Here is a 26436-nt window from a genome sequence, read left to right on the forward strand (position 1 = left end):
ATACATTAAAAACTTTCTTACTGAAATATACAGTCATGAGAAGAAACTGAAAGAATTATTTTTTCATCTCTGTTATGGATTTCAGGAAGACAATGTCTATATTTTTTCAGGTTAGACTCCCCCCCCCCCCATTTTACCTGCACCAATGAGCGTAATGATGACTTTGTGGAATACTGAGAATTAAGGAATTTTGTTTTGAGCACGTTTTTGGTACTGTGGTGAATTTTTGCTGTAATTCTCTTTGCTTCCTATGTTAAGTTTCCCATAACTTTTATCCCACACATGGAAAATTTTCTGGAAAGTGCACAGATTCTAAGTGTTAACGAAGAACCTTACCCTTATCACAGAATGTTTAACAAAATTGAATGCAAAGGTGTCTTGGGAAAGAGTTGCTAGAACCTGTGAGAAGCCTGATTTCTTTTGGGCAATTTTGTAAAAACGTAGGGAACCATAACATCCAAATTACTCTTTCTTTCTTCTTTATGTATTGACTGCCTACTTTTAAAAAATAAAACAGTTAAAACCAAAACTTATAAAGAGGATTGGAAACCACTTAGAAAATGAAAGATAATCAAATGGCCCTAAAATGAGGCAGTTACTGCCACTGAGATTGCTTTCTGCTTCTGCACAACAAAGGCAATATAGATAGACAGATAGATAGATAGATAGATAGATAGATAGATAGATAGATAGATAGATAGATAGATAGATAGATAGATAGATAGATTGTGTGGTTCTACTTGTCTGATCTTTAAAAAGAAGAATTTCAACTTGTCAAAAAATCATAGAAACTTTGTATTGACATGAAGTTCCAGATGGAATGTAGTAAGTAGAGCTCTCTGTATGTAATTATTAAAGGGAAGAGAGGACAATGCATTCCCTGTGGTTTTGCAGAAGCTATCAAAATGTTTATCACATGTCCATTCTTATATGGTGGTTAATCCAAAATTAAAGAGGTACATGAAAACAAATTATTTGGGAAGTTATAGGGTCGCTATGAGTTGGAATCAACTCGACGGCAATGGGTTTGTTTTGGTTTTGGTTTGGGTTTTAAGCTAACCTGGTCCAGTTATGCTTATCTCTTCACCTAACTTGACCTAGGGACAAATCATTGAGAGCTTGGGCAATGAACAGACATGATCCTTAAACTGTACCTCAGATATCAATGATCTCAAACATGCTTTCAGTTTGAGTTGAATACAAAAAACACAAAACAAGCTCATTGCCGTCCAGTTGGTTCCGACTCATAGTGACCTTATAGGACAGAGTAGAACTGTCCCATATGGTTTCCAAGGAGCAGCTGGTAGATTCAAACTGCTGGCCTCTTGGCTAGCAGAGAAACGCTTAAGCACTGTGCCACCAGGGCTTGAGTTGAATACCAAAAATCCAACCCAAACCCACTGCCGTCGAGTCGATTTGATTCCGACTCATAGCGACCCTATAGGACAGAGTAGAACTGCCCCATAGAGTTTCCAAGGAGCACCTGGTGGATTTGAACTGCCAGTCTCTTGGTTAGCAGCTGTAGCACTTAACCACTACACCACCAGGGTTTCCTTGAGTTGATTCGGCCTCATTAAGTAGTCATTGAATGAATGAACAATTCATGTGATCTCTGGATTACCTGGTAATAGTATTTTAAATTTTCAGATGTAGTATGATAGAAAGCATTGGGTTTGCACTTAGGTAACTTCCTGTATGACCTCTGACAAGTTATTTCATCTCTTTGAGCTTTATCAAAATAGGGATACTAATTCCTAATTTGAAAAGATGTGTGAGGACTAGGGATACCACATAAGCCATGCAGTTGATACTAGCTACTTACCAATTAACAGTAGCCATTTTTATTGTTGATAGGAAAAGGACTCATGCTTCCCGTGTCAGTATGCTTTACACTTTCTTGGTAAAAGTAATAATTATTTGTGTGCTTCTCCAGGTGGTACAATGGAGTGAACTGTGGATGGAAACAAAACTGTGTTTTAAAACTTTTGCAAAAGATAGTTTAAAAATCTTAAGTGACCAGACACATTTTTGTTGCAAAGCCATAGTTGCAGACCATAAAAAACAGAGGAAAGATTGATCTTCTGACTGTTAGTTTTTCTCTATCTGAACCATAAAGTAATCTAAACAAGGGCCCTATTAAACTTCTTATTTTAAAGGAGCAGTTTATCCCCAGTGCAATTGCTAGGATGATTTAACTGGAAAAATGGACCACCAAAACCTGAAAGTTGGGGTTATTTGGTTTTGGCAATATGAAAATTTTAGGTAGTGGCTGCGCAAAATACCAGTCTTAGCTTTAGGATATTTGTTGATAAGTTTTTGTTTTTTATTTTCTGAGAGTAACTGGGCAAGAAGTTTGGATGTTTACATTTTTTCTGGTTCCGATAATGAAATTATATGTCATCAGTGTCAAGGACTTTGCTTGTCTTCCTCTGTGTCATTAATATATTCACTTTGTAGAATCAATTAATCAGAGTAATTTGGCTATAACTTAAAAGAGAAGAAGCTAAGCTCATCCACTGTTGGTAGCACCTAGAATTGGAATTTAATCTGTCAGAAGACATTCTGCCCCCACTTTCATTCTAGAAAAGGTATCGTGCTCCTTGAAGCAACAATAGTCTAGGAACCTTGATGAGACAATACAACTTTATCCATAGACCATTTTAAAATGAATTAGAAGGATAATGATAAATGAATGCACCGTTTTCTGTGGTATGTAACAGAATATAGCTGTGATCAGGAACTGAATACTTCTGGTAAAAAAAAAAATTACCTTTTCCTCAAGTGAGACAACAGGTTCAAAAAGTGAACCCATAGTTGTGAAGGGATGTTGATCCAACTAATGAGCCTATCTGTATCTTAGGTAAGAGACAGACTTATTCTCTAATGTTACACTTTGAGTTAATTTTTAGGAAACCATACCTAATAAAAAGTTACTAACAACAGAGCACACTGTTTGAGACCCATTCTTAAAATACTGACAGCAAAAAATAGCCTGTGGCAGACATAATTGAAAAAAAATTTTATAGATGATGAAGTTTCTGGGTACTTTATGGGAAGATCTCTGGTTCATAAGAATGTAAAGAAATTGTCATGGCGTCACAGAGTCAAATAAAATAGTTTATCTATATGCACAAAAAATTAGTACCTCCACAATTTCTCTTAGAGAAGTTACTCAAAGATGCTACTATGTATAATATCATTTAGGTTCTTATAATTTTCTAATTCATCTTTAAGTCTGAAGCATTTCACACAGTTGGAAGGTTTGCACACCCTGTAATTACTCAATAAAACACTTGAGTTCAATGATTAGGAAGTGGTCTCTTGGGAAAAGTAATCATAGTCCAAAACCAATTATTTTACAAGTGCTTTCTTTCAATATCAAATCCCTAGTAAGAGCCAACTCTTATCTACACAAACCTAAGGAAGTGGACGTTTGTCAAATTTTGAAAATAGGTGTCTCTGTCCCCCATAATATTTGCATATTGACTGTGAGACTTCTTAGAAGCTATCTATATATTAGCAGCTGAAGATTCAGCCAATGGTTCACCCTGAGACAGTTATATGAAGGAAACAAAACAAAACAAAGACTTCCCGTCAGAAAAGAAAGAGAGAAGCATGGATTTCTAGCCTAAAAATGCTCTTAAAAGTCAAGATAAAATAAAAAGAAGTGATCATTTTGACTTCAAATGCTAGGGACACCGAAGGGATAAATTCTCAGGAAAAACTGTGTGTGAACAAGATTGCACTACTGCTTTTCAACTTGCAAATTGCTGAGAACCTCTGGGGCACTCTGATTTCTTCAGGCCGCAGTTCTAGAGTAGGGACTCAGAGCACCGCTGTCTGCCAGTGGAGAAACAGATAAGTGAGGAGATCCCTCAAGGTTCCCACTTGGTGGCTTTCCTAATTGGACAGAGTGCAAAGCAGAAAGCAGTCCCGGAACAGGCCTATTGTGACTCCTGATTCTAAAAATATCTGCTCAGGACACACAGATTCTCTGGCAATTAGATCTGCTGCTTCTTGGCTAAAAACCCGTTGCTGTCCAGTGGATTCCGACTTATAGCGACCCTGTAGGACAGATAGAACTGCTCCATAGGGTTTCCAAGGAGCACCTCGTGGATTCAAACTGCCAACCTTTTGGTTAGCAGCTGTAGCTTTTAACACTACACCACCAGGATTTCCACTTCTTAGTTAGAGACCTTATAATCCAATGATAGTTTGAAAAGGGCCTTATCTGGGCTGGAGCAGCAGCAAAGATTGCGAAAGAGATGGGGAACAGCACTGGACGAGTGGCCGAGTGGGACCAAGGCAAGTAGTGTTTCCTTCCTGCTGTTTTTTGTTCTGCGGGTCATTCGCTGAGCAGATCCGCTGTTCAGACCCCAAGGAGCTGGGCAAGGGCTCGGTGTTGGGAAACGTTGCCAAGAATCTGGGGCTCAGTGTCCAGGACTTACCCACTCAGAAGCTGTGGGTTAAAGCTGAAAAGGAGTACTTTAACCTGAGCAAGGAAAGCTGAGACTTACTTGTGAGTAACAGAATGGACCCGGAGCAGATTTGCCCCCAAACATAGTTTGTACCATACGTCTAGAAACAGTAGTTGAAAATCTTTTAAATGTTTTTCACATTAACACAGAGATTTAGGATGTGAACAATACTATCCCCCACTTTAAGCAACATCTCCCCCCCCAAAAAAAAAACAAACCCACTGACCTCCAGTTGAATCACAGTGACCCCATAGGATTTCCAAAGCTGTAAATCTTTACAGAAGCAGGCTGCTACATCTTTCTCCCACAGAGCTGCTGGTGGGTTTGAACTGCGGACCTTTTGGTTAGCAGCCAAGCGCTTTAATCATGGCACCACTATTGTTCAGCACGAATGTTATTAAATCAAACCTTCCTGAGTTGACCCAGCCTGGAGCAAGATTTGCAATAGAACCTGCACAGGATCCAGATGTTGGAACCAATTCCTTACAAAATTACCATCTTAGCACCAACTCTACGTTTGCCTTCGAAATAAAAGGGAGCAATAGTAGAAAGAAATACATTGAACTTGTGTTAGAGAAGCTTCTAAGTCCGAAAAAGCAGATCTCCCATTGCATAGTTCTGACAGTCTTGGATGGTGGGGACCTGACCCTGAAGTGGCACCACTCAGATCCTGATCCTGGTAGTTGAGGCCAATGATAACCACCCAACCCTCCCTGCCCCGTGTTCACCTGGGACTTGTACAGGGTCAGCCTTGGGGAAAACGTGCCCCCCCCCGGGGGAACCTCTGTGGTGCAAGTGAGGGCCACAAATCCCAATGACAGCATCAACGTGAAGGTCATCTGTGTCTTCGCAGCCCACAGTGCCCCAGCCCAGTTTGGCCTTGATCACAATAGTGGAGAAATGAAAGCAAGTACATTGGACTTCGAAGAGATTAAAAAACAAACAAACAAACATGGTTTTGGAAGCAAGGGACAAGGCTGCCCAGTGCTGTTGAGATCAAAATTCTAAACGATAATAATGACAATGTCCCAGAGGTGATTTTATTGCTGTTTCCACAATGATTCCCGAAGATTTTGCATCTTGTACAGCAATCGCTGTTTAAAACACAGGGTGGTGTTTCCGCAGCGCGCCTTTGACCAGGAGCATCTGCGCGCCTTCGAGCTGAAGCTGCAGGCGCGTGACCGGGGCTCTCCCGCGCTCAGCCCCAACGTGAGCCTGCGCGTGCTGTTGGGCAACCGCAACGACAATGCGCCCAGGGTGCTGTACCCAGCGCTAAGGCCCGACTGTTGGGCGCTCTTCAACACACTGCGGCGCGCTGCGCAGCCGGGCTACCTGGTCACCAAAGGGATGGCGGTGGAAGCAGACTTGGGGCACAACGCCTGCCTGACTGTCCTACCACGTGTTGCAGGCCAACGAGCCCATCCCGGGGCTGTGCACAAGCGTGAACTTTGGGCAACAGGGACGCGTCCTGCCTGCAACCGCCTACTGATCTCTGTGCGCAATGGAGGACAGCCACCCTTGGCCTCCGCCACGCTATTCCTGGTCTTCGCAGACGGTCTGCAGGAGGCGCTGCCGGACCTCAGCGATCACTATGCAAAGTTACACACTGAATCCAAAATTAATTTTTATTTGGTAATCGCCTTAGCTTTAGTTATTTTTATTCTTCCTGACTGCATTATTTGTGCTAGTTTTCAAGTGCCGGAAATCCAAAAATGACCGTGTCTTAAATTCTTTCACAGCAGGTCTCTACCCAGCTCTAGGCCCCAGGTTTTCAGGGTAACTAACTCTAGGATGCCATATCCTACAATTCCAGCACTGAGTTCACTTTTTTAAAGCCCTGCTTTTCAGGACTGAATAGTAACCTCACTGCAGGAATGCCCTCAGGGAAAAGAGCTGTATCTGATTGCTTGGACTAGAGTCCACCCTCCAAAGTGAGAAATACTTGATGAAATCAAGTCCAATAACAAGTGAGTTTTTTTCCAGCATGAACTATTTTCAAAGATCTCAGGGAAAAGCATTTCAGGCAGCAAGGTCAAAGGCACTAAGGTGAGAAAGTTGTTTGGCATGTGGTGAACTTGAGGGACAGCGGTCAGGGATGACTGGAGTGTCAGAGGGGCTGCACCATTTAGGGCCTGATAGGCCATGGTAGGCAAAATATTGAAAGACACTGGAAGCATCAAAAGAGATGGAAGGAATACACTGAGCTACTGTACCAAAAAGAATTGTTCAAAGTTTGACCATTTCAGGAGGTAACATATGGTCAAGAAATTGATGGTATTGAAAGAAGAAGTCCAAGATGCAATGAAGGCATTGGCAAAAAGCAAGGCTCCATGAATTAACAAACTATCAACTGAAATGTTTCAACAAATGATACAATGCTGGAAGGGCTCACTCATCTATGCCAAGAAATTTGGGAAATAGCTACCTGGCCAGCCAGTTGGAAGAGATTTATATTTGTGCCCATTCCAAAGAAAGGTGATCCAACAGAATGTGGAAATTATCAAACAATATCATTAATATCACACTGAAGTAAAATTTTGCTGAAGATAATTAAAAAACAGTTGCAACAGTACGTCGACAGGGAACTATCAGAAATTCAAGCCAGATTCAGAAGAAGACATGGAAAGAGAGATATCATCGCTGATGTCAGATGGATCCTAGCTGAAAGCAGAGATTACTAGAAAGATGTTTACCTGTGTTTCATCGACTATGCAAAGGCATTTGACTGTGTGGATCGTAATAAACTATAGATAACACTGAAGAGAATGGGAATTCCAGAACACTTAATTGTGTTTATGCAGAACCTCTACATAGATCAAGAGGCAGTCTTTCCAACAGAACAATGGGATACTGTATGGTTTAAAGCCAGGAAACGTGTGTGTCAGGGTTGTATCCTTTCACCATACTTATTCAACCTGTATGCTGAGCAAATAACCCAAGAAGCTGGACTATATGAAGAAGAATGTGGCATCAGGCTTGGAGGAAGACCCATTAACAACCTGTGATATGCAGATGACACAAACCTGTTTGCTGAAAGTCAAGTGGACTTGAAGCATTTACTGATGAAGATCAAGGACTACAGCCTTTAGTATGGATTACACCTCAAGATAAAGAAAGCAAAAATCCTCACAACTGGACTAATAAGCAACATTGTGATAAACAGAGAAAATATTGAAATTGTCAAGGATTTCATCACACTTGGATTCATAATCAATACCCACGGAAGCAGCAGTCAAGAAGTCAAATGATGTATGTATTGGGCAAATCTGCAGCAAAAGTCTTCTTTAAAGTGCTAAAAGCAAAGATGTCAACTTGGGGATCAAGGTGCATTTGACCTTGGTGGAGTAGTGGTTAAGTACTACCGCTGCTAACCAGTTCGAATCTACCAGGTGCTCCTTGGAAACTCTATGGGGCAGTTCTACTCTGTCCTATAGGGTTGGAATCAACTGGACACAGTGGGTTTGTTTGTTTTTGTTTTTGACCTAAGCCATGGTGTTTTCAATCACCTCATATGCATATGAAAGCTGTACAATGAATAAGGAAGACCAAAGAAGAATTGAAGCCTTTGAATTATGGTGTTGGCAAAGAATATTGAATATACCATGGACTGCCAGAAGAACGAACAAATCTATCTTGGGAAAAGTACAGCCAGAGTGCTCCTTAGAAGAAAGGATGGCGAGACATTGTCTCATGTACTGTGGACATGTTATCAGCAGGAACTGTCCCTGGAGGAGGACATCATGCTTGGAAATTAGAGGGTGAGTAAAAAAAAGGGAACACCCTCACTGAGATGGATTGACACAGTGGCTGCAACAATGGGCTCAAACATAGCAAGGATTGTGAGGATGGTGCAAGATAGGGCAGTGTTTCGTTCTGTTGTACCGAGGGTTGCTATGGGTCGAAACTGACTCCAGGGCACCTAACAACAACAGGCCATGATCAGGCCCTCCTTACCATGCTTGGCTGCTAACTCAAGCTTGGTTAGAATCCACCTCTGAAGGAAGTCCTGGTGATTTCCTTCAGCAGAGTTGACCCGTTGAAAACCCTGTGAGCACAGCTCTGCCCTGACACACAGGGAGCTGCCAGGAGTTTGAACTGACGCTATGGCAATTCATTTGGTTTTTTGGTTTAGGCCATGGTAATGTGTTTTGATTGTATTTCATGATTTTGCTTCAATATTCAAATTGTGTTGACAAAGGGGAGAAATCTTGATTCAATCCACTGTTGGGTGGAAAGGAAAAGGTAGGTAGAGAGAAATTTAGACTTTATCAGAAAGCTTCTCTGAAAGTTGGTGTATGCCATTTTTAAACCCTGAGGTAAAGGAAGTCAATTTCTGACAATTTTTAAGTAATGTTTTCCATATTCTCTTAGATTTTCTTTTTATCGTTATAAAATAAAAGATGCACAACTCACTGTCACTTCTAAACAGGACATGTGTTTTTCTTTTTCTCACTGCAAAAAAAATCCGGCTGATAAAGTTAACCTATCATTTCAACAAATTTAGGAATAAGACTAATGGAAGTTACTAGTCCTAACCTTGAAAATTATTGTTCCACTGACGGGTTTCTTATGACTGGGTGCTCCAGTCTCTTTCTCACTCTAAGCTTTGCTCCTCAAACTGCGTTATGAGAACCAGCAGAAGTTAGGCTGTGTTTTGTTTCCCACCCCTGTCCACTCCGTAGTTCTTTAGAGTAAAAAACAGGGCTTCCCTCCTATAACCCATTTAAGGCTTGGCAACTTAGGCCAGCAGAAATGCTTTAAGTAAGTAAGAACTAGCATAGAATGCTAGAGATGGACTATTCCTTGTAATCAGGTGATTACACAAATGGATTCAAATAATGTTAGCACAGCATTTCACTGAACATTCTGTTTACAAACACTTCAAAACTTATGGAATAACATTTGCATACAAAATGCCTTATTATATAATTAACTATTTCAATGTCAATGATATATTGGATATTTGACTGATTAGGGGAACAATAGTGAATCGGAAGCTTGCAATCTAAATTATGAACCTCCTCCCCCAAAAAAGAAAACAGTTACCTTTGGAAAAGCAAATTAGGTAAAGTAATACAAAAACTCTGAAAAGAATGAAAAGAGAGTTACTGGTAAGTCATGAAAAAAAATAACATCAGTTGTTGTTATAGCTGGGTGCTGTCAAGTCAGTTCCGACTCATAGTGACCCTATGGACAACAGAATGAAACACTGCCCTGTGCTGCGTCATCCTTACAGTCATTATGTTTGAGCCTATTGTTGCAGCCACTGTTTCAATCCATGACATTCGGGGTCTTCCTCTTTTTCACTGATCCTCTACCTTGCCAAGCATGATGTCCTCTCCAGGGACTCGTCCCTTCTGATAACATGAGACAAGGTCTCGTCATTCTCACATCTAAGGAGTACCCTGCCTGTACTTCTTCCAAGACAAACGTGTTAGTTCTTCTAGCAGTTCACGGTGTATTCAATATTCTCCACCAACACCATAATTTAAACGCATCAATTCTCCTTCAGTCTTCTTTATTCATTGTCCAGCTTCCCCATGTGTATGAGGTGATAGAAAGCACTATGGCTTGGATCAGGCACAGCTTAGTCCTCATGGTGACATCTTTGTTTTTTAAAACACTTTAAAGAGGTCTTTTGAAGCAGATTTGCCCAATGCGATATGTCATTTGATTTCTTGACTGCTGCTTCCATGGGCGTTGATTGTGAGACCAAGTAAAATGAAATCCTTGACAATTTCAATATTTTCTCTGTTTATCACAATGTTGCTTATTTGTCCAGTTGTGAGGATTTTTGCTTTCTTTATTTTGAGGTGTAATCCATACTAAAGGTTATAGTCCTTGATCTTCATCAGTAAATGCTTCAAGTCCACTTGACTTTCAGCAAACAGATTTGTGTCATCTGCATATCACAGGTCATTAATGGGTTTTCCTCTAAGCCTGTTGCCACATTCTTCTTCATATAGTCCAGCTTCTTGGGTTATTTGCTCAGCATACAGGTTGAATAAATATGGTGAAAGGATACAACCCTGACACACACGTTTCCTGATTTTAAACCATACAGTATCCCATTGTTCTGTTGGAAAGACTGCCTCTTGATCTATGTAGAGGTTCTGCATAAACACAATTAAGTGTGTTCTGGAATTAACATTCTTTGCAATGTTGTCCATAATCTGTTATGATTCACGCAGTCAAATGCCTTTGCATAGTCAAAAAAATACGGGTAAACATCTTTCTGGTATTCTCTGCTTTCAGTCAAGATGCCTCTGGCATCAGCAATGATCTCCCTCATTCCATGTCCTCTTCTGAATCTGGCTTGAGTTTCTGGCAGCTCCCTGTTGATGTACTGCTGCAACTGTTTTTGAATTACCTTCAGCATTTTTTTTTCAGCATAATTTTACTTAAGTGTGATATTAATGATACTGTTTGATAATTTCTGCCTCCTTTTGGGTCACCTTTCTTTGGAATGGGCACAAATATGGATCTCTTCCAGTCAGTTGACCAGGTATCTGTCTTCTAATTTTCTTGGCATAGACGAGTGAGCACTTCCAGTGCTGCATTCATTTGTCAAAATGTCTCAATTGGTATTCAGTCAATTCCTGGAGCCTTGTTTTTCTCAAATGCCTTCAGTGAAGCTTGGACTTCTTCCTTCAGTACCATCAGTTCTTGATCATATGCTACCTCTGAAATGGTTGAACTTCGATCAGTTCTTTTTGGTACATTGACTTGGTGAATTCCTTCAATCTACTTTTGATACTTCTTGCATCATTCAATATTTTACCCAGAGAATCCTTCAAAATTGCAACTTGAAGCTTGAATTTTTTTTTTTTTCAGTTCTTTCAGCTTGAGAAATGCCAAGCATGTTCTGTCTCTGGTTTTCTAACTCTAGGCCTTTGTATATTTCATTATAGTACTTTGGCTGCTCAAGCTGCCCTTTGAAATCTGTTCAGCTCTTTTACTTCATCATTTCTTCCATTCACCTTAGCTACTCTATGTTCTCTTAGAGTAGTTTTCAGAGTCTCTTCTGACTTTCATTTTGGTATTTTCTTTCTTCCCTGTCTTTTTTTTTTTCCTTGCCCTTCTCTCTCTTTTTTTAGTTTTTATTGTGCTTTAAGTGAAAGTTTACAAATCGAGTCAGTCTCATACAAAAATTTATATACACCTTGCTATATACTCCTAATTGCTCTTCCCCTAAGGAGACAGCACTCTCCTTCCCTCCACTCCATTTTTGTGTCCATTTGGCCAACTTCTGATCCCCTCTGCCCTCTCATCTCCCCTCCAGACAGGAGATGCCAACATAGTCTCATGTGTCTACTTGATCCAAGAAGCTCACTCTTCACCAGTATCATTTTCTATCCCATAGTCCAGTCTAATCCCTGTCTGAAGAGTTGGCTTTGGGAATGGTTCCTGTCTTGGGCTAACAGAAGATCTGGGGACCATGGCCTCGGGGTCCTTCTAGTCTCAGTCAGACCATTAAGTCTGGTCTTTTTACGAGAATTTGAGGTCTGCATCCCACTGCTCTCCTGCTCCCTCAGGGGTTCTCTGTTGTGTTCCCTGTCAGGGCAGTCTTCGGTTGTAGCCAGGCATCATCTAGTTCTTCTGGTCTCAGGCTGATGTAGTCTCTGGTTTATGTGGTCCTTTCTGTCTCTTGGGCTCATAATTACCTTGTCTTTGGTGCTGTCCATTCTCCTTTGCTCCAGGTGGGTCGAGACCCATTGATGCATCTTAGATGGCTGCTTGCTACCATTTAAAACCCCAGAAGCCACTCTCCAAAGTGGGATGCAGAATGTTTTCTTAATAGATTTTATTATGCCAATTGACTTAGATGTCACCTGAAACCATGGTTCCAAAACCCCTGGCCCTGTACTCTGGCCTTCAAAGCATTCAGTTTATTCAAGAAACTTCTTTGCTTTTAGTGTAGTCCAGTTGTGCTGACCTTGCCTGTATTGTGTTGTCTTTCCCTTCACCTAAAATAATTCTTATCTACTATCTAATTAGTGAAAACCCCTCTCCCTCCCTCCCCCTCTCGTAACCATCAAAGAATATTTTCTCCTCTGTTTAAACTATTTCTCCAGTGATTTTAATAGTGTTCTTATACAATATTTGTCCTTTTGCAACTGACTAATTTCACTCAGCATAATACCTTCCAGATTTCTCCATGTTATGAAATGTTTCAGGGATTCATCACTGTTCTTTATCAATATGTAGTATTCCATTGTGTGAATATACCATAGTTTGTTTATCCATTTGTCTGTTGATGGGCACCTAGGTTTTTTCCATCTTGTAGCTATTGTGAACAGTGCAGCAATGAACATGAGTGTGCATATATCTATTTGAATGAGGGCTTTTATTTCTCTAGGATATATTCCAAGGAGTGGGATTGCTGGATCTTATGGTAATTCTATTTCTAGTTTTTTAAGGATGTGCCAAATCGATTTCCAAAGTGGTTGTACTGTTTCATGTTTTACATTCCCACCAGCAGTGTATAAGTGTTCCAATCTCTCCACAACCTCTCCAATATTTATTATTTTGTGTTTTTTGGATTAATGCCAACCTTGTTGGAGTGAGATGGAATCTCATTGTAGTTTTGATTTGCATTTCTGTAATGGCTAATAATCGTGAGCATTTCCTCATGTATCTTTTAGCTACCTGAATGTCTTCTTTAGTGAAGTGTCTGTTCATATCCTTTGCCCATTTTTTAATTGGGTTATTTGTCTTTTTGTAGTTGAGTTTTTGCAGTATCATGTAGATTTTAGAGATCAGACGCAGATCAGAAATGTCATAGCTAAAAACTTTTTCCCAGTCTGTAGGTACTCTTTTTACTGTTTTGGTGAAGTCTTTGGTTGAGAATAGGTGTTTGATTTTTAGGATCTCCCAGTTATCTAGTTTTTCTTCTGCATTGTTAGTAATGTTTTGTATACTGTTTATGCCATGTGTAGGGCTCCTAACGGTGTCCCTATTTTTTCTTCCATGATCTTTATCGTTTTATATTTTATATTTAAGTCTTTGACCCGTTTTGAGTTGTTTTTGTGCACGGTGTGAGGTATAGGTCTTGTTTCATTTTTTGGCAGATGGATATCCAGTTATGCCAGCACCATTTGTTAAACAGATTATCTTTTCCCCATTTAACTGACTTTGGGCCTTTGTCAAATATCAGCTGCTCATATGTGGATGGATTTATGTCTGGATTCTCAATTCTGTTCTCCCCTGTCTTTTTAATGACTTTTTGCTTTCTTCATGTATGATGTCCTCCCAGACTTGTCTGATCTTTAGTCATTAGTGTTCAATGCGTTGAATCTATTCTTGAGATGGTCTCCAAATTCAGGTGGGATATACTCAAGTTCGGAATTTGGCTACCACGGACTTGTTTTAATTTTCTTCAGTTTCAACTTGAACTTGCATAGGAGCAATTGATGGTCTGTTCTGCAGTTGGCCTCTGGCTGTGTTCTGGCTGATGATATTGAGCTTCTCCATCATCTCTCTCTGCAGATGCAGATTTGATTCCTGTGTGGTCCATTCAGGGAGGTACATGTGTATAGTAACTGTTTATGTTGTTGAAAAGGGTATTTGCAATGAAGAAGTTGTTGATCTTGCAGAATTCTGTCATGTGATTTCCCATGTCATTTCTATCACCAAGGCCATATTTTCCAACTACCAATCTCCCTTCTTTGTTTCCAACTTTCACGTTCCAATCACCAGTAATTATCAATGCATCTTGATAGGGAGATGTATAAAAATGTGTCTGATTGGTCAGTCACAGTAGGGCTCCAAATTGGCATGGATTCTGTAGTTTATCTAAGCTATATTAATTTTACTATAAATGCTATCTTGGTGTTGGTCTCTAAAAAGAATTCAGCAAACCTGATAATTTGGCATCTTCAACCTGAATTCTGATGCTCAGTTGAAGAATCTACTAAAGTGGTGGCTTGTGTGTTGCTGTGATACTGGAAGCTTTGCCACTGGTATTTCAAATACCAGAAGGGTCACGCTTGGTGGACGCATTTCAGTGGAGTTTCCAGACTAACACAAACTAGGAAGAAGGACCTGGCGGTCTACTTCTGAAGAAATTGGCTGGTGAAAACCTTATGAGTAGCAGCAAAATATTGTCTGATATAGTACCAGAAGATGAGCCCCTCAGGTTGGAAGGCACTCAAAATATGATGGCACAGATCCAGGCAGTGTTTTGCTTTTCTGTACATAGAGTCAATATGCGTAGGAACCGGCTCCACAGCACTTAACAACAACAACAGCTAAAGCTTGGAATCCAAGAAAAGGTAAGCGTCCAAGACAAATATGTATCACTGGCATACTCTGGCTCTATTTTGTGCAATACTTTGCTCTGACAGCATATTAGGGGAGGTAGGAGTATTCCTGGTGAGCAAAGCGCACTTATTTAACACCAGTTGACCCTTATTTTCTATTACCTTAAAAAAAAATTGAGGTCTAATTTACACACAAATTGATTTTTGCATGTGGTATGAGGTAGGGCATGAGGTTCTTTATTTTCCCATGTGAATGCTTAGTTTTTCCAGCACCATTTGTTGGAAAGAGTTTCCTTTTCCTATTTAATTGCTTTGACATCCTTACAGGAAAGTCATTTGACTGATATATATGGGTCTATTTCTGGACTCTCTGTCATGTTCCATTGATCTATTTGTCTGTCTCTTTGCCAGTATCATACTGTCTTGAATGTTGTAGCTTTACCATAAGTCTTCAAGTCAGGTAGGTAGGTCTTGCAACTCCTATTTTTCAAGACTGTTTTGACTCTTCTTGGTCCTTTGTCTTTCCAAATAAATGAAAATCACCTTGTCGATTTCCAGGGGTGAAAAGCTTGCTGGAATTTTAAATGGGATTGTCTTGAATCTGTTGATTAATTGTGCATGTGTGTGTGTGTGTGTGTGTGTGTGTAGATTGTCATCTCAACAGTATTGAGACTTTCAATTCATGAGCATGGCATATCTTTCTAATAATTTAGGTGTTCGTTAATTTCTCTCAGCAATGCGTTATAGTTTCCAGCGTAGATGTCTTATATTATCTTTTATTAAATAATCCTAGATTTTTATGTTACTGGAAATAGTATTGTTTTTAAATTTCATTTTCTAATTTTTCATTCATGGTATAGAGAAAAACTATTGATTTTTGTATAATCTATATGCTTTTGAAAAATAAGAGGTACAGAGTGCTCTATTCTCACACCATATTGCAGTTCCTTCTGCCCTGTACCCTAAGACTAAGCCACTTCCGCATAATCTTAGGCTTCTACTGCAGGATATAGGTTGGGAGAGCTCACTCAAGAACATACTGCCCCAAGTCTAGTATGGGTGACTTGTTCGTTCATTTGCATAACAAATATTATTAACGGCTTTGTAATATTATTAACTGCATATGAGACAATGTCCTAGCTGCCAAGAATGCAGCAGTGAACAAAGCAGATATAACTCCTGCCTTAGCGGACATGTCCATTAAATGTCTTTTACAAGTCTAATAAATGGTACAAAACAGAAATACCGGGATGCCAAGAAAACGTATATTAGAGAGGCCTGGCCTAGTCTGCAGAATCAGGGAAGGCTTCTTTCCGACAGTGGTATTTAAGGATGGGTAGAAATTAGCTAGGCAATAAGGAAAGTAAAGAAGTCTTGGTTAGGCAGATATGTAATTATCCCAAAGAAAGAAAGGTGAGACTGTTTCGATCAATTGAAAAGGGCTTTTTTTTTTAGGGAGGCTAGAAATGGAAAATAATTAGATGAGGCTAATAAGGTAGGCAGAGCCTTATATGCCATATTAAATATTTTATTCTAAGTACCCTTGTACTTAGGAGCCATTTAATGGTTTTTAAAAAGGCAGTGACAAGATAGGATTTGAATATTTAAAATATCACTCTGGCTGCTCTGTGGAGAATGAATTTATGAGGGTTACAAACGGGAGTAGGGATACCAGATGGGAGACTGGCAATGTTCCTGGTAAGAAATGGTGCTGCCTGGGATTAAAGGGGTGGCAGTGGAAAGAGAAATAAATGAGTGTACTGGAGATATATTTAGGAAATAGATTCAACAGGACTAAATAACAGAAGAGGTGAAAGGTAATCTCCACGAGAGCAGTTTGAACTTGCCCAGAGGCAACCCTATGTAGCACCGTTCTACTCTGAAACACATGGGGTAGCCATCAGTCAGAATAGACTCAACAGCAACTCTGTATATATACACACATATGTATACATCCATTATTATATGTATATACACATCCTTATTTCTAAATACTTCATTGTGTATTTCCTAAGGACAAGGACTTTTTTTTTACATAACTGAAGTACGATAATGAAAATCAGAATGTTTAACATGTATACAATCTAATCTACAGTCCATATTCAAATTCCACCAATTTCCCCAATAATTTCCTGTATTATATATATATATATATATTTATGTGCAGAATCACACATTGCACGTAGTTGTCATGTCTCTCTAGTTTTCTTTAATCTGAAACAGTTCCTCAGCCTTTCTTTGTCTTTCATGACATTGCAATTTTTAAAGACTATAAGCTATTTATTTTGTAGCATGCCCCTTAATTTGGGTTTGTTTTATGTTCCTTCATGATTAGATTCAAGTTATGTATTTTTGGCAGTATATTAGTTATCTATTGCTGTGTAACAAATTACTCCCAAATTTAGTGGCTTAAAACAACAAATATTTATTATTTCATAGGTTTTGTGGATCATGAATCTGATGGCTCTTCTGAGCACCCCTGCCTCAAAGCCTTTCACAAAGGTACAATCAAGGTGTCAGCTAGGGCTCCTGTCTTGTCTGAAGGCTCAACTGAGAGAGCATCGTTTCTAAGCTCTCTCACATGATTTTTGGCAAGGCTCAGTTCCTTGTGGGCTGTTGGGGTGACGGCTCCAGTTTCTTTCTGGATGTTGTCTAGGGGATTCCCTCAGTTACCTTGCAACGTGGACCTCTCCATAGGGCAGCTCAAAACATGGCGACTGGCTTCCATCAAAGCAAACAAGAGTGTCAGAAAGGGCAAGCAAGATGGAAGCCACATCTTGTAAACTTAATTTTTGAAGTGACATCCCATCACTTTTGCCGTATTCTGCACATTAGAAGCAAGTCACTAGGTCCAGTCCACACTCAAGTGAAGGTAATTTTTAAACTCTTTATAATAATTTCTTCTATACTTATTAGTGGAAACCTTGTGGTGTAGTGGTTAAGTGCTACAGCTGCTAACCAAGAGGTTGGCAGTTCAAATCCAGCAGGTGCTCCTTGGAAACTCTATGGGGGAGTTCTACTCTGTCCTATAGGGTCACTGTGAGTCAGAATCGACTCGGCGGCAGTGGGTTTGGTTAGTGGGTATACTTATTAGTTGGCATTATACTGTAAGAAAAAGCTTTCTCTTCTCCTTTATTCTTTTATGGCCCATATGCATTTTCCTTTCTTTTCTACTTTCCCTGCTTCAGTCCTGGAATGAGCCATTTACCCCAAAAGCCCTGCTTCTTTTGGTAAGGCACAATGTTTACAAACCAACATCTGGGTGCTAAGTATATTCATTGCTAATTGGGTGTCACTGTTGCCAGGTCTTTTCATCAGACAGAGGCAGGAAATATACTCACAAACACATCTCTATCTACACACACCCTCAGAATCATGAGTTCACATTGATACTTCCAGTTCAACTCCCTTCCCCCCTTCCATCTTTGTATCTTCCTTTTCCAACAGTGAGAACCCTAACTCCCAATATTATGCATGTATTTACTCATTTGCTTGATCTGGCGATACACAGAAAGTGGTTTCAGAATTGCATGTCAGTGTGAAAAACCAACATATTAAATAGAGTTCAAGATTTGGTTGCAACTGTTTGTCTTTAGACTGAGGGTATATGGTCTAACTACTATATTCAAATGTTCAAAAGCACTCTGTTGAAAAGTTACTTGTAGTGTGGTTATGTTATTCATTTGAAATACACTTAAGTTCATTTTTTTCTATTAAATGCATTTTTAGAGTCTTTCCCCATCTTTGTTGGTTTAGTATTATTTTTGAATATTAAAACATTAACATAGTTAAAGTCAAAACAATACCAAAAAAGTACACTCAGAAAATTGTCACTCCCTCCTCTATCTCTTTTCTCTCCTTTACACCATCTACTGTAGATACAGCTCTTTGCATATGTAAGTATAATACTTGAAAAGAGTTGAACAGAGGATTTCAAAGGGTGGCTTGAGAAGACGAAATATTATAACGACATGTCCAAAGACCTGGAGATAGAAAACCAAATGGGAAGAACACGCTCAGCATTTCTCAAGCTAAAAGAACTGAAGAAAAATTCAAGCCTTGAGTTGCAATAGTGAAGGATTCTACAGGGAAAATTTTAATTGATGCAGGAAGCATTAAGAGAATATGAAAGGAATACACAATCACTGTACCAAAAAGAATTGGTCAATGTTCAGCCATTTCGGGAGGTAGTATATGATCAGGAGCTGATGGTACTGAAGCGAGAAGTCCAAGCTGCACTGAAGGCATTGGTGAAAAACAAGGCTCCAGGAATTGATGGAATATCAATTGCGATGTTTCAGCAAATGGATGCAGTGCTGGAAGTGCCCACTCATCTATGCCAAGAAATTTGGGAGACAGCTACCTGGCCAACTGACTGGAAGAGATTCATATTTATTCCTATTCCCAAGAAAGGTGACCCAAACGAATAGGAAAATTATTGAACAATATCGTTAATATCACACTCAAGTAAAATTTTGCTGAAGATCATTCAAAAGCAGCTGCAGCAGTACATCAACAGGGAACTGCCAGAAATTCAAACCAAATTCAGAAGACGTGGAACCAGGGTATCATTGCTGATGTCAGATGGATCCTGGCTGAAAGCAGAGAATACCAGAAAGATGTTTACCTGTGTATTATTGACTATGCAAAGGCATTGGACTGTGTGAATCATAACAAATTATGGATAACATTGCAAAGAATGGGGATTCCAGAACACTTAATTGTGCTCATGAGGAACTTGTACATGGATCAAGAGGCAGTCGTTTGAACAAAACAAGGGGATACTTCATGGTTTAAACTCAGGAAAGGTGTGTGTCAAGGTTGTATCCTTTCACCATAACTATTCAATCTGTATGCTGAGCAAATAATCTGAGAAGCTGGACTCTATGAAGAAGAATGGGGGCATCAGACTTGGAGGAAGACTCATTAACAACCAGTCTTATGCTGGTGACACAACCTTGCTTGCTGAAAGTAAAGAGGACCTGAAGCACTTACTGAAGAAGATCAAAGACCACAGCCTTCAGAATGGATTACACCTCAACATAAAGAAGGCAAAAGTCCTCACAACTGGACCAATACGCAACATCATGATAAATGGAAAAAACGTTGAAGTTGTCAAGGATTTCCTTTTACTTGGATTCACAATCAACACCCATGGAAGCAGCAGTGAGGAAATCAAACAACATATTGCATCAGGCAAATCTGCTGCAGAGACCTCTTCAAAGTGCTAAAAAGCAAAGATGTCGCTTTGAGAACTAAGGTGCCCTGGGCCAAAGCTATGGTGTTTTCAATTGTCTCACACACATGGGAAAGCTGGACAGTGAATAAGGAAGAGGGAAGAAGAATTGATGCCTTCGAATTATGGTGTTGGCAAAGAATATTGAATATACCACGGACTGCCAGAAGAACAAACAAGTCTATCTTGGAGGAAATACAGCCAGAGTGCTCTTTGGAAGAGAGGATGGCAAGACTCTGTCTCACATACTTTGGACATGTTATCAGAAGGAACCAGTCCCTGGAAAAGGATATCATGCTTGATAAAGTAAAGCTTTAGCAAAAAAGAGGAAGACCCTCAATGAGATGGATTGACACAGTGGCTACAGCAATGGGCTCAAACATAAGGATTGTGAGGATGTTGCAGGACCAGGCCGTGTTTCGTTCTGTTGTACATAGTGTCGCTATTAGTCGGAACTGACTTGCTTTAGCTTCATCCTACAGATTTTGATATGTTGTGTTTTCATTTTCATTCATTTAATGTATTTTAGTTTCCCTGAGATTTCCTCTTTGACGTATAGGTTATACAGAACTGTGTTGTTTTATTTCCAAGTGTTTAGAAATTTTCCTGTTGTTATTTATTTATTTATGATGTTGATTTCTAGATCAATTCCAGTATGGTCAAAGAACACATTGTGTATGATTTCACTTAAAATTTTTTTTTTAATTTGTTTCATGACCCAGGATATGATCAGAATGTTCCATGCGTGCTTGAAAAGAGTGTGTATTCTGCTGTTGTTGGGTAGAATATTCTATAACTGTTGGTTAATGGTATTGTTCACTTCTGTATCCTTGCTTATAGTTGTTTCAGTTGTTGAGAGAAGAATGTTGAAGTCTCCAACTAAAATTGTGGATTTTTCTATTTTACCTTTCAGTTCTATCAGTTTTTGCTTTATGTATTTTGAAGCTATGTTGTTTGGTATATACACATTTAGGATTGCTATGTCTTCTTGGTAGATTGACACTTTTATCATTATGCAATGTCCCTCCTTGTCCCAGCAATTATCTTTGGGTACATACACATTTAAAATTGTTAAATCTCTTTGACAATTGGACACTTTTAGCATTTTGAAATATCTCTATCTCTGCTAATATATTTTGTACCAAGGTCTACTTTTTTGAATATTAATATAGCCCTTGAGCATTCATATAATTAGTGTTTTCGTGGTATATCTTTTTTCATCCCTTATATAGAAAGTGCATTTTCTGTTGATAGATATACTTAGTTCTTGCTTTTTTTTTTAAGCCAGTTTGACAATCTCTGCCTCTTAATTGAAATATTTAGACCACCTACATTTAATGTAATATTGATATGATTGGATCAGTCTACCATCTTGGTATTTATTTTCTTCTTATCCTTGTTGTTTATTCCTTCTTTCATCTTTTTCTACCTTCTTTTACATTAACCGACTATTGTTTAGTACCCCACTTTATCTCTGGTATTAGTTTATTATATATCTTCTTTGTTTAATTTTTTAAGTAATGGTCCCAGGACTTACAATATGCATCTTTCACTTATTACCATCTACTTTCTAACAATATACTTTCATTTCCCACATCTGGTTTTTTGAACTATTGTTGTCGCACATTTTATTTCCGCATGTATTATAAGCCCCACAATATGCTGTCATTATTTTTGCTTTAAATGGTTAATTATCTTTTAAAGAAATTAAAAAGTGAGAGGAAAAGTCATTAATATTTACCTGCATTTTTATCATTTATGTCACTCATTTCTTTATGTAGATGCAAATTTCCATCTGGTGTCATTTTCCTTCAGCCTGAAGAATTTCCTTTAACATTTCTTATAGTGCAGGTCTGCTGAGCATGAATTTTCTCAGCTTTTGTTTGTCTGAAATAAAAATCTTCATTTTAGAATTCTGTGTTGACAGGGCTTTTCTCTTTCAGCACTTTAAAGATGTTGGTCCTCTGTTTTTTGTCTTGTATTGTTTCTGATGAGAAGTTTGCAGTCATTCTTATCTTTGTTTCCCTATACTTGATGCTTCTTTTTTATCTGCCTGCTTCTAACTTTTTTTCTACCATTGGTTTACAGCAATTTGATTACTATGTACCTTGGTGTATTTTTCTTTATGCTTACCTTACATGGGGTTTTTTGAACTTCTTGAATCTGTGGGTTTATAATTTTCTTCAAATTTAGAAAGTTTTGGGCACATTTATGCATATATTATTTCTGCTTCCCCTCCAACACCACCACCAAACCCTGAAACTCCAACTACACTTATGTTACATCACTTGATATTTTCCCACAGCTCATTGAGGTTCTATTTTTTCCCCCAGTCTTTTTTCTCTGTGTGCTTCAGCTTGGGTAATTTCTATTGCCATGTTTTCAAGTTCAGTGATCTTTTCTTCTTTAAGGTCTAATCGGCTGCTAATCCCGTTTCATGAAGTTTCCATTTCACATATTGTATTTTTCACCTTTAGAAGTTCCATTTGAATCTTGTTTTTGTTTCATTTCTCACCTCATTATCTTCATGTTTTCCTTTAAATTCTTGAGCATATGTATAATAGCTGTTTTAAAGTCCTTGTCTGCTAATTTCATCATCCCTGTTATTTCTATTGATAATTTCCTTTCTGGTTTTGGGTAAAAATTGGCTGCTTTTTTACGGGTCTAGTAATGTTTCTATCTCTAAAAGATACATTTTTGAGTGTTTGGATTTTGTTGCCTTTCTTTAAGAATTTTTTTTTTTATGTGTGTGTGGTAAATAGTATGTGGTAATAAAACATTTGCCATTTCAACAATCTTCACGTGTTCAGTGACATTAAATATGTTCATTGTGTTGTTCAACCATCACCATTCCTGAAGTTTTCGATCGCCCTTAAGAGAAGCTCATAGCAGATACATGAGAAAATGCTCTCGATCATTAGCCATTAGAGAAATGCAAATGAAAACTAAGATGAGATTCCATCTCACTCCAACAAGGCTGGCATTAATCCAAAAAACACAAAATAATAAATGTTGGAGAGGCTGCAGAGAGATTGGAACTCTTATACACTGCTGGTGGGAATGTAAAATGGTACAACCACTTTGGAAATCTATATGGCGTTATCTTAAACAGTTAGAAATAGAACTACCATACAACCCAGAAATCCCACTCCTCAGAATATACCCTAGAGAAATAAGAGCCTTCACACAAACAGATACATGCACACCCATGTTTATTGCAGCTCTGTTTACAATAGCAAAAAAGCTGGAAGCAAACAAGGTGTCCATCAATGGATGAATGGTTAAATAAATTGTGGTATATTCACACAATGGAATACTACGCATCGATAAAGAACAGTGACGAATCTGTGAAACATTTCATAACATGGAGGAACCTGGAAGGCATTATGCTGAGCGAAATTAGTCAGTTGCAAAAGGACAAATATTGTATAAGACCACTATTATAAGATCTTGAGAAATAGTATAAACCGAGAACACATACTTTTGTGGTTACGGGGGGGGGGTGGAGGGAGGGTGGGAGAGGGTTTTTTACTGATTAATTAGTAGATAAGAACTGCTTCAGGTGAAGGGAAGGACAATACTCAATACATGGAAGGTCAGCTCAACTGGACTGGACCAAAAGCAAAGAAGTTTCCAGGACAAACTGAATGCTTCAAAGGTCAGTGGAGCAAGGGTGGGGGTTTGGGGACCATGGTTTAAGGGGACTTCTAAGTCAATTGGCAAAATAATTCTATTAAGAAAACATTCTGCATCCCACTTTGAAATGTGGCATCTGGGGTCTTAAATGCTAACAAGCGGCCATCTAAGATGCATCAATGGGTCTCAACCCACCTGGAGCAAAGGAGAATGAAGAACACCAAGGTCACACGATAACTAAGAGCCCAAGAGACAGAAAGGGCCACATGAACCACAGACCTACATCATCCTGAGACCAGAAGAACTAGTTGGTGCCCAGCCACAACCGATGACTGCCCTGACAGGGAGCACAACAGAGGACCCCTGAGGGAGCAGGAGATCAGTGGGATGCAGACCCCAAATTCTCATAAAAATACCATACTTAATGGTCTGACTGAGACTAGAGGAATCCCAGTGGTCATGGTCCCCAAACCTTCTGTTGGCCCAGGACAGGAACCATTCCTGAAGACGACTCATCAGACATGAAATGGACTGGGCAGTGGGTAGGAGAGAGATGGTGATGAAGAGTGAGCTATTTATATCAGGTGGACACTTGAGACTGTGTTGGCATCTCCTGTCTGGAGAGGGGATGGGAGGATAGAGAGAGTTGGAAGCTGGCAAAATTGTCACGAAAGGAGAGACTGGAAGGGCTGACTCATTAGGGGGAGAGCAAGTGGGAGCATGGAGTAAGGTGTATATAAACTTATATGTGACAGTCTGACTTGATTTGTAAATGTTCACTTGAAGCACAATAAAAATTAATTTAAAAAAACAGATTATTAAACAGAAAAAAAAAAAAAGAGAAGCTCAGTGTTCCCTAATCATTGTGTCTTTAAGGTTTGTTTATTTATTTATTTTGTCTTTAAGAATTTTTGAAGTTTGTTTTGAAAGGCAGTTAAGTTACCTGCAGATAAGATTGATCTTTTCAAGGCTTGTTTTTAGGCTTTATGAGGGAAGGTTTAGAGTACTCTTTGCTTTGGGCTAGTTTGTCTCTATTACTACGTTGTAATTCTTCTGATTGCTTTGTGTATCCAGCAGGGTCTTTTTATTCTAACTGGATGGAACAAACATTTCCCAGCCCTATGTGAGCTCTGAGAATTCTTCAGTTAATAGCTCCCTGGCAATTGTTCTTTGCCCAGCCTTGATAGGCATGCTCAGATTAGTACTCAGTCAAAGACCCAAGAAGGCGCTTATCCAGATTTCTGGAGTTCTTTCTTTGTGTAGCTTCATTCCCTTTGATACTCTGTCCCTCAAATTCTAGCTAGCTCAGTTTCTACAAACTCTAATCTCCACTTCTCAACTCAGCACAACCAGTGTGTTGTTATTCTTTTATTTCTCTTTTGCTAGTCTGAAAATTACTTCTGGGCAAAAAAAAAAAAAAAAAACAACTGGAGATCCTAGGACTCAGTTCCCTTCCTTCCCTTCTCTCAGAGATTATAGTCCTTCACTGCCTGTTGAGCTAATATCTAAAAGCATATTTTGATCAGTTGATTTCTCAAGCTCCACACTAGTTACTCACTCAAGATCAGCAGCAGAAGTTTGCACTTTGCTATATCGATTTATAGAGATCTTCGTTGTTTTTTTTTAAGTTGCATAGAACTCCATTGTGTGTATACATATCATAGTTTATTCCAATCAACTGGTAGTTAGCCAATTAGACAGTTTCCAATGTTTTTTGCAATTACAAATAATGCTATAATGAATAACATGGTGCATATGTATTTTCATAATTTTTTTATTGTGCTTTAGGTCAAAGTTTACAGCTCAAGTTAATTTCTTACACAAAATTTGTACACATATTGTTATGTGACGTTAATAGCAATCCTGTAATGTGACAGCACACTCCCCCTTTCCATCCGGCATTTCCTGTGTCTACTCAGCCATTTCCTGTCCCTTCCTGCCTTCTCATTCTGCCTTTGGACAGGAGCTGCCCATTTGGTCTCATGTATCTGATTGAACTAAGAAGCACACTCTTCACAAGTATTATTTTATGTTTTATAGCCCAGTCTACTATTTGTCTGAAGAGTGGGTTTTGGGAATGATTTTAGTTCTGGGTTAACAGAGTGTCCAGGGGCCATAGTTCTGGGGGTTCCTGCAGTCTCTGTCAGATCGTCAAGCCTGGTCTTTTCACGTGAATGTGAGATCTGCTCCGCACTTTTCTCCCACTCCATCCAGGACTCTATGTTGTGTTCCCTGTCAGGGCAGTCATTGATGGTAGCTGGGCACCATCTAGCTCTTCTGGTCTCAGGCTGATGGAGTCTCTGGTTTATGTGGACCTTTTGTCTCTTGGGCTAATATTTTCCTTGTGTCTTTGGTGTTCATTCTCCTTTGCTCAAATAGGTTGGGACCAATTGATGCATCTTAGATGGCTGCTCGCAATTTTGAGACCCCAGATGCCACTCACCAAAGTGGGATGCATAACATTTTCTTAATAAACTTTGTTACGTTAATTGACCTAGATGTCCTCCAAAACCATGGACCCGGCTACCATATCCCTCAAAGTGTTTGGTTATGTTCAGGAATCTTCTTAGCTTTTGCTTTGGTCCAGTTGTGCTGACTTCCCTTGTATTGTGTGTTGTCCTTCCCTTCACCTAAGATGATTCTTGTCTGCTATCTAGTTAGCGAATTCCCCTCTCCCTCCCTCTCCACCCTTGTAACCATCAAAGAATGTTTTCTTCTGTGTTTAAACCTTTTTTTAAGTTCTTATAATAGTGGTCTTATACGGTATTTGTCCTTCTGCCTGTCATTAATTTCACTCAGCATAATGCTGTCCAGATTCATCCAT

The 26436-nt window shown here is 39.2% G+C and overlaps 2 protein-coding genes across 15 annotated transcripts in view; both read left to right on the top strand.

The window, feature by feature from the left end:
- Positions 1-26436, top strand: part of LOC100656652 (protocadherin gamma-C5) — a 165450-nt gene that overhangs the window by 86786 nt on the left and 52228 nt on the right. The gene's annotated exons all lie outside the window — the stretch shown is intronic.
- On the top strand, positions 5526-23417 carry LOC135228576 (protocadherin gamma-B7-like; the record flags this gene model as incomplete). Its single annotated transcript, XM_064275560.1, has 1 exon — positions 5526-23417. A coding segment is annotated over one exon (669 nt), but the record flags the coding sequence as incomplete, so codon positions are not given.

The sequence above is a fragment of the Loxodonta africana genome, chromosome 2 (assembly GCF_030014295.1).
Source record: "Loxodonta africana isolate mLoxAfr1 chromosome 2, mLoxAfr1.hap2, whole genome shotgun sequence".
Lineage (NCBI taxonomy): Eukaryota > Metazoa > Chordata > Mammalia > Proboscidea > Elephantidae > Loxodonta > Loxodonta africana.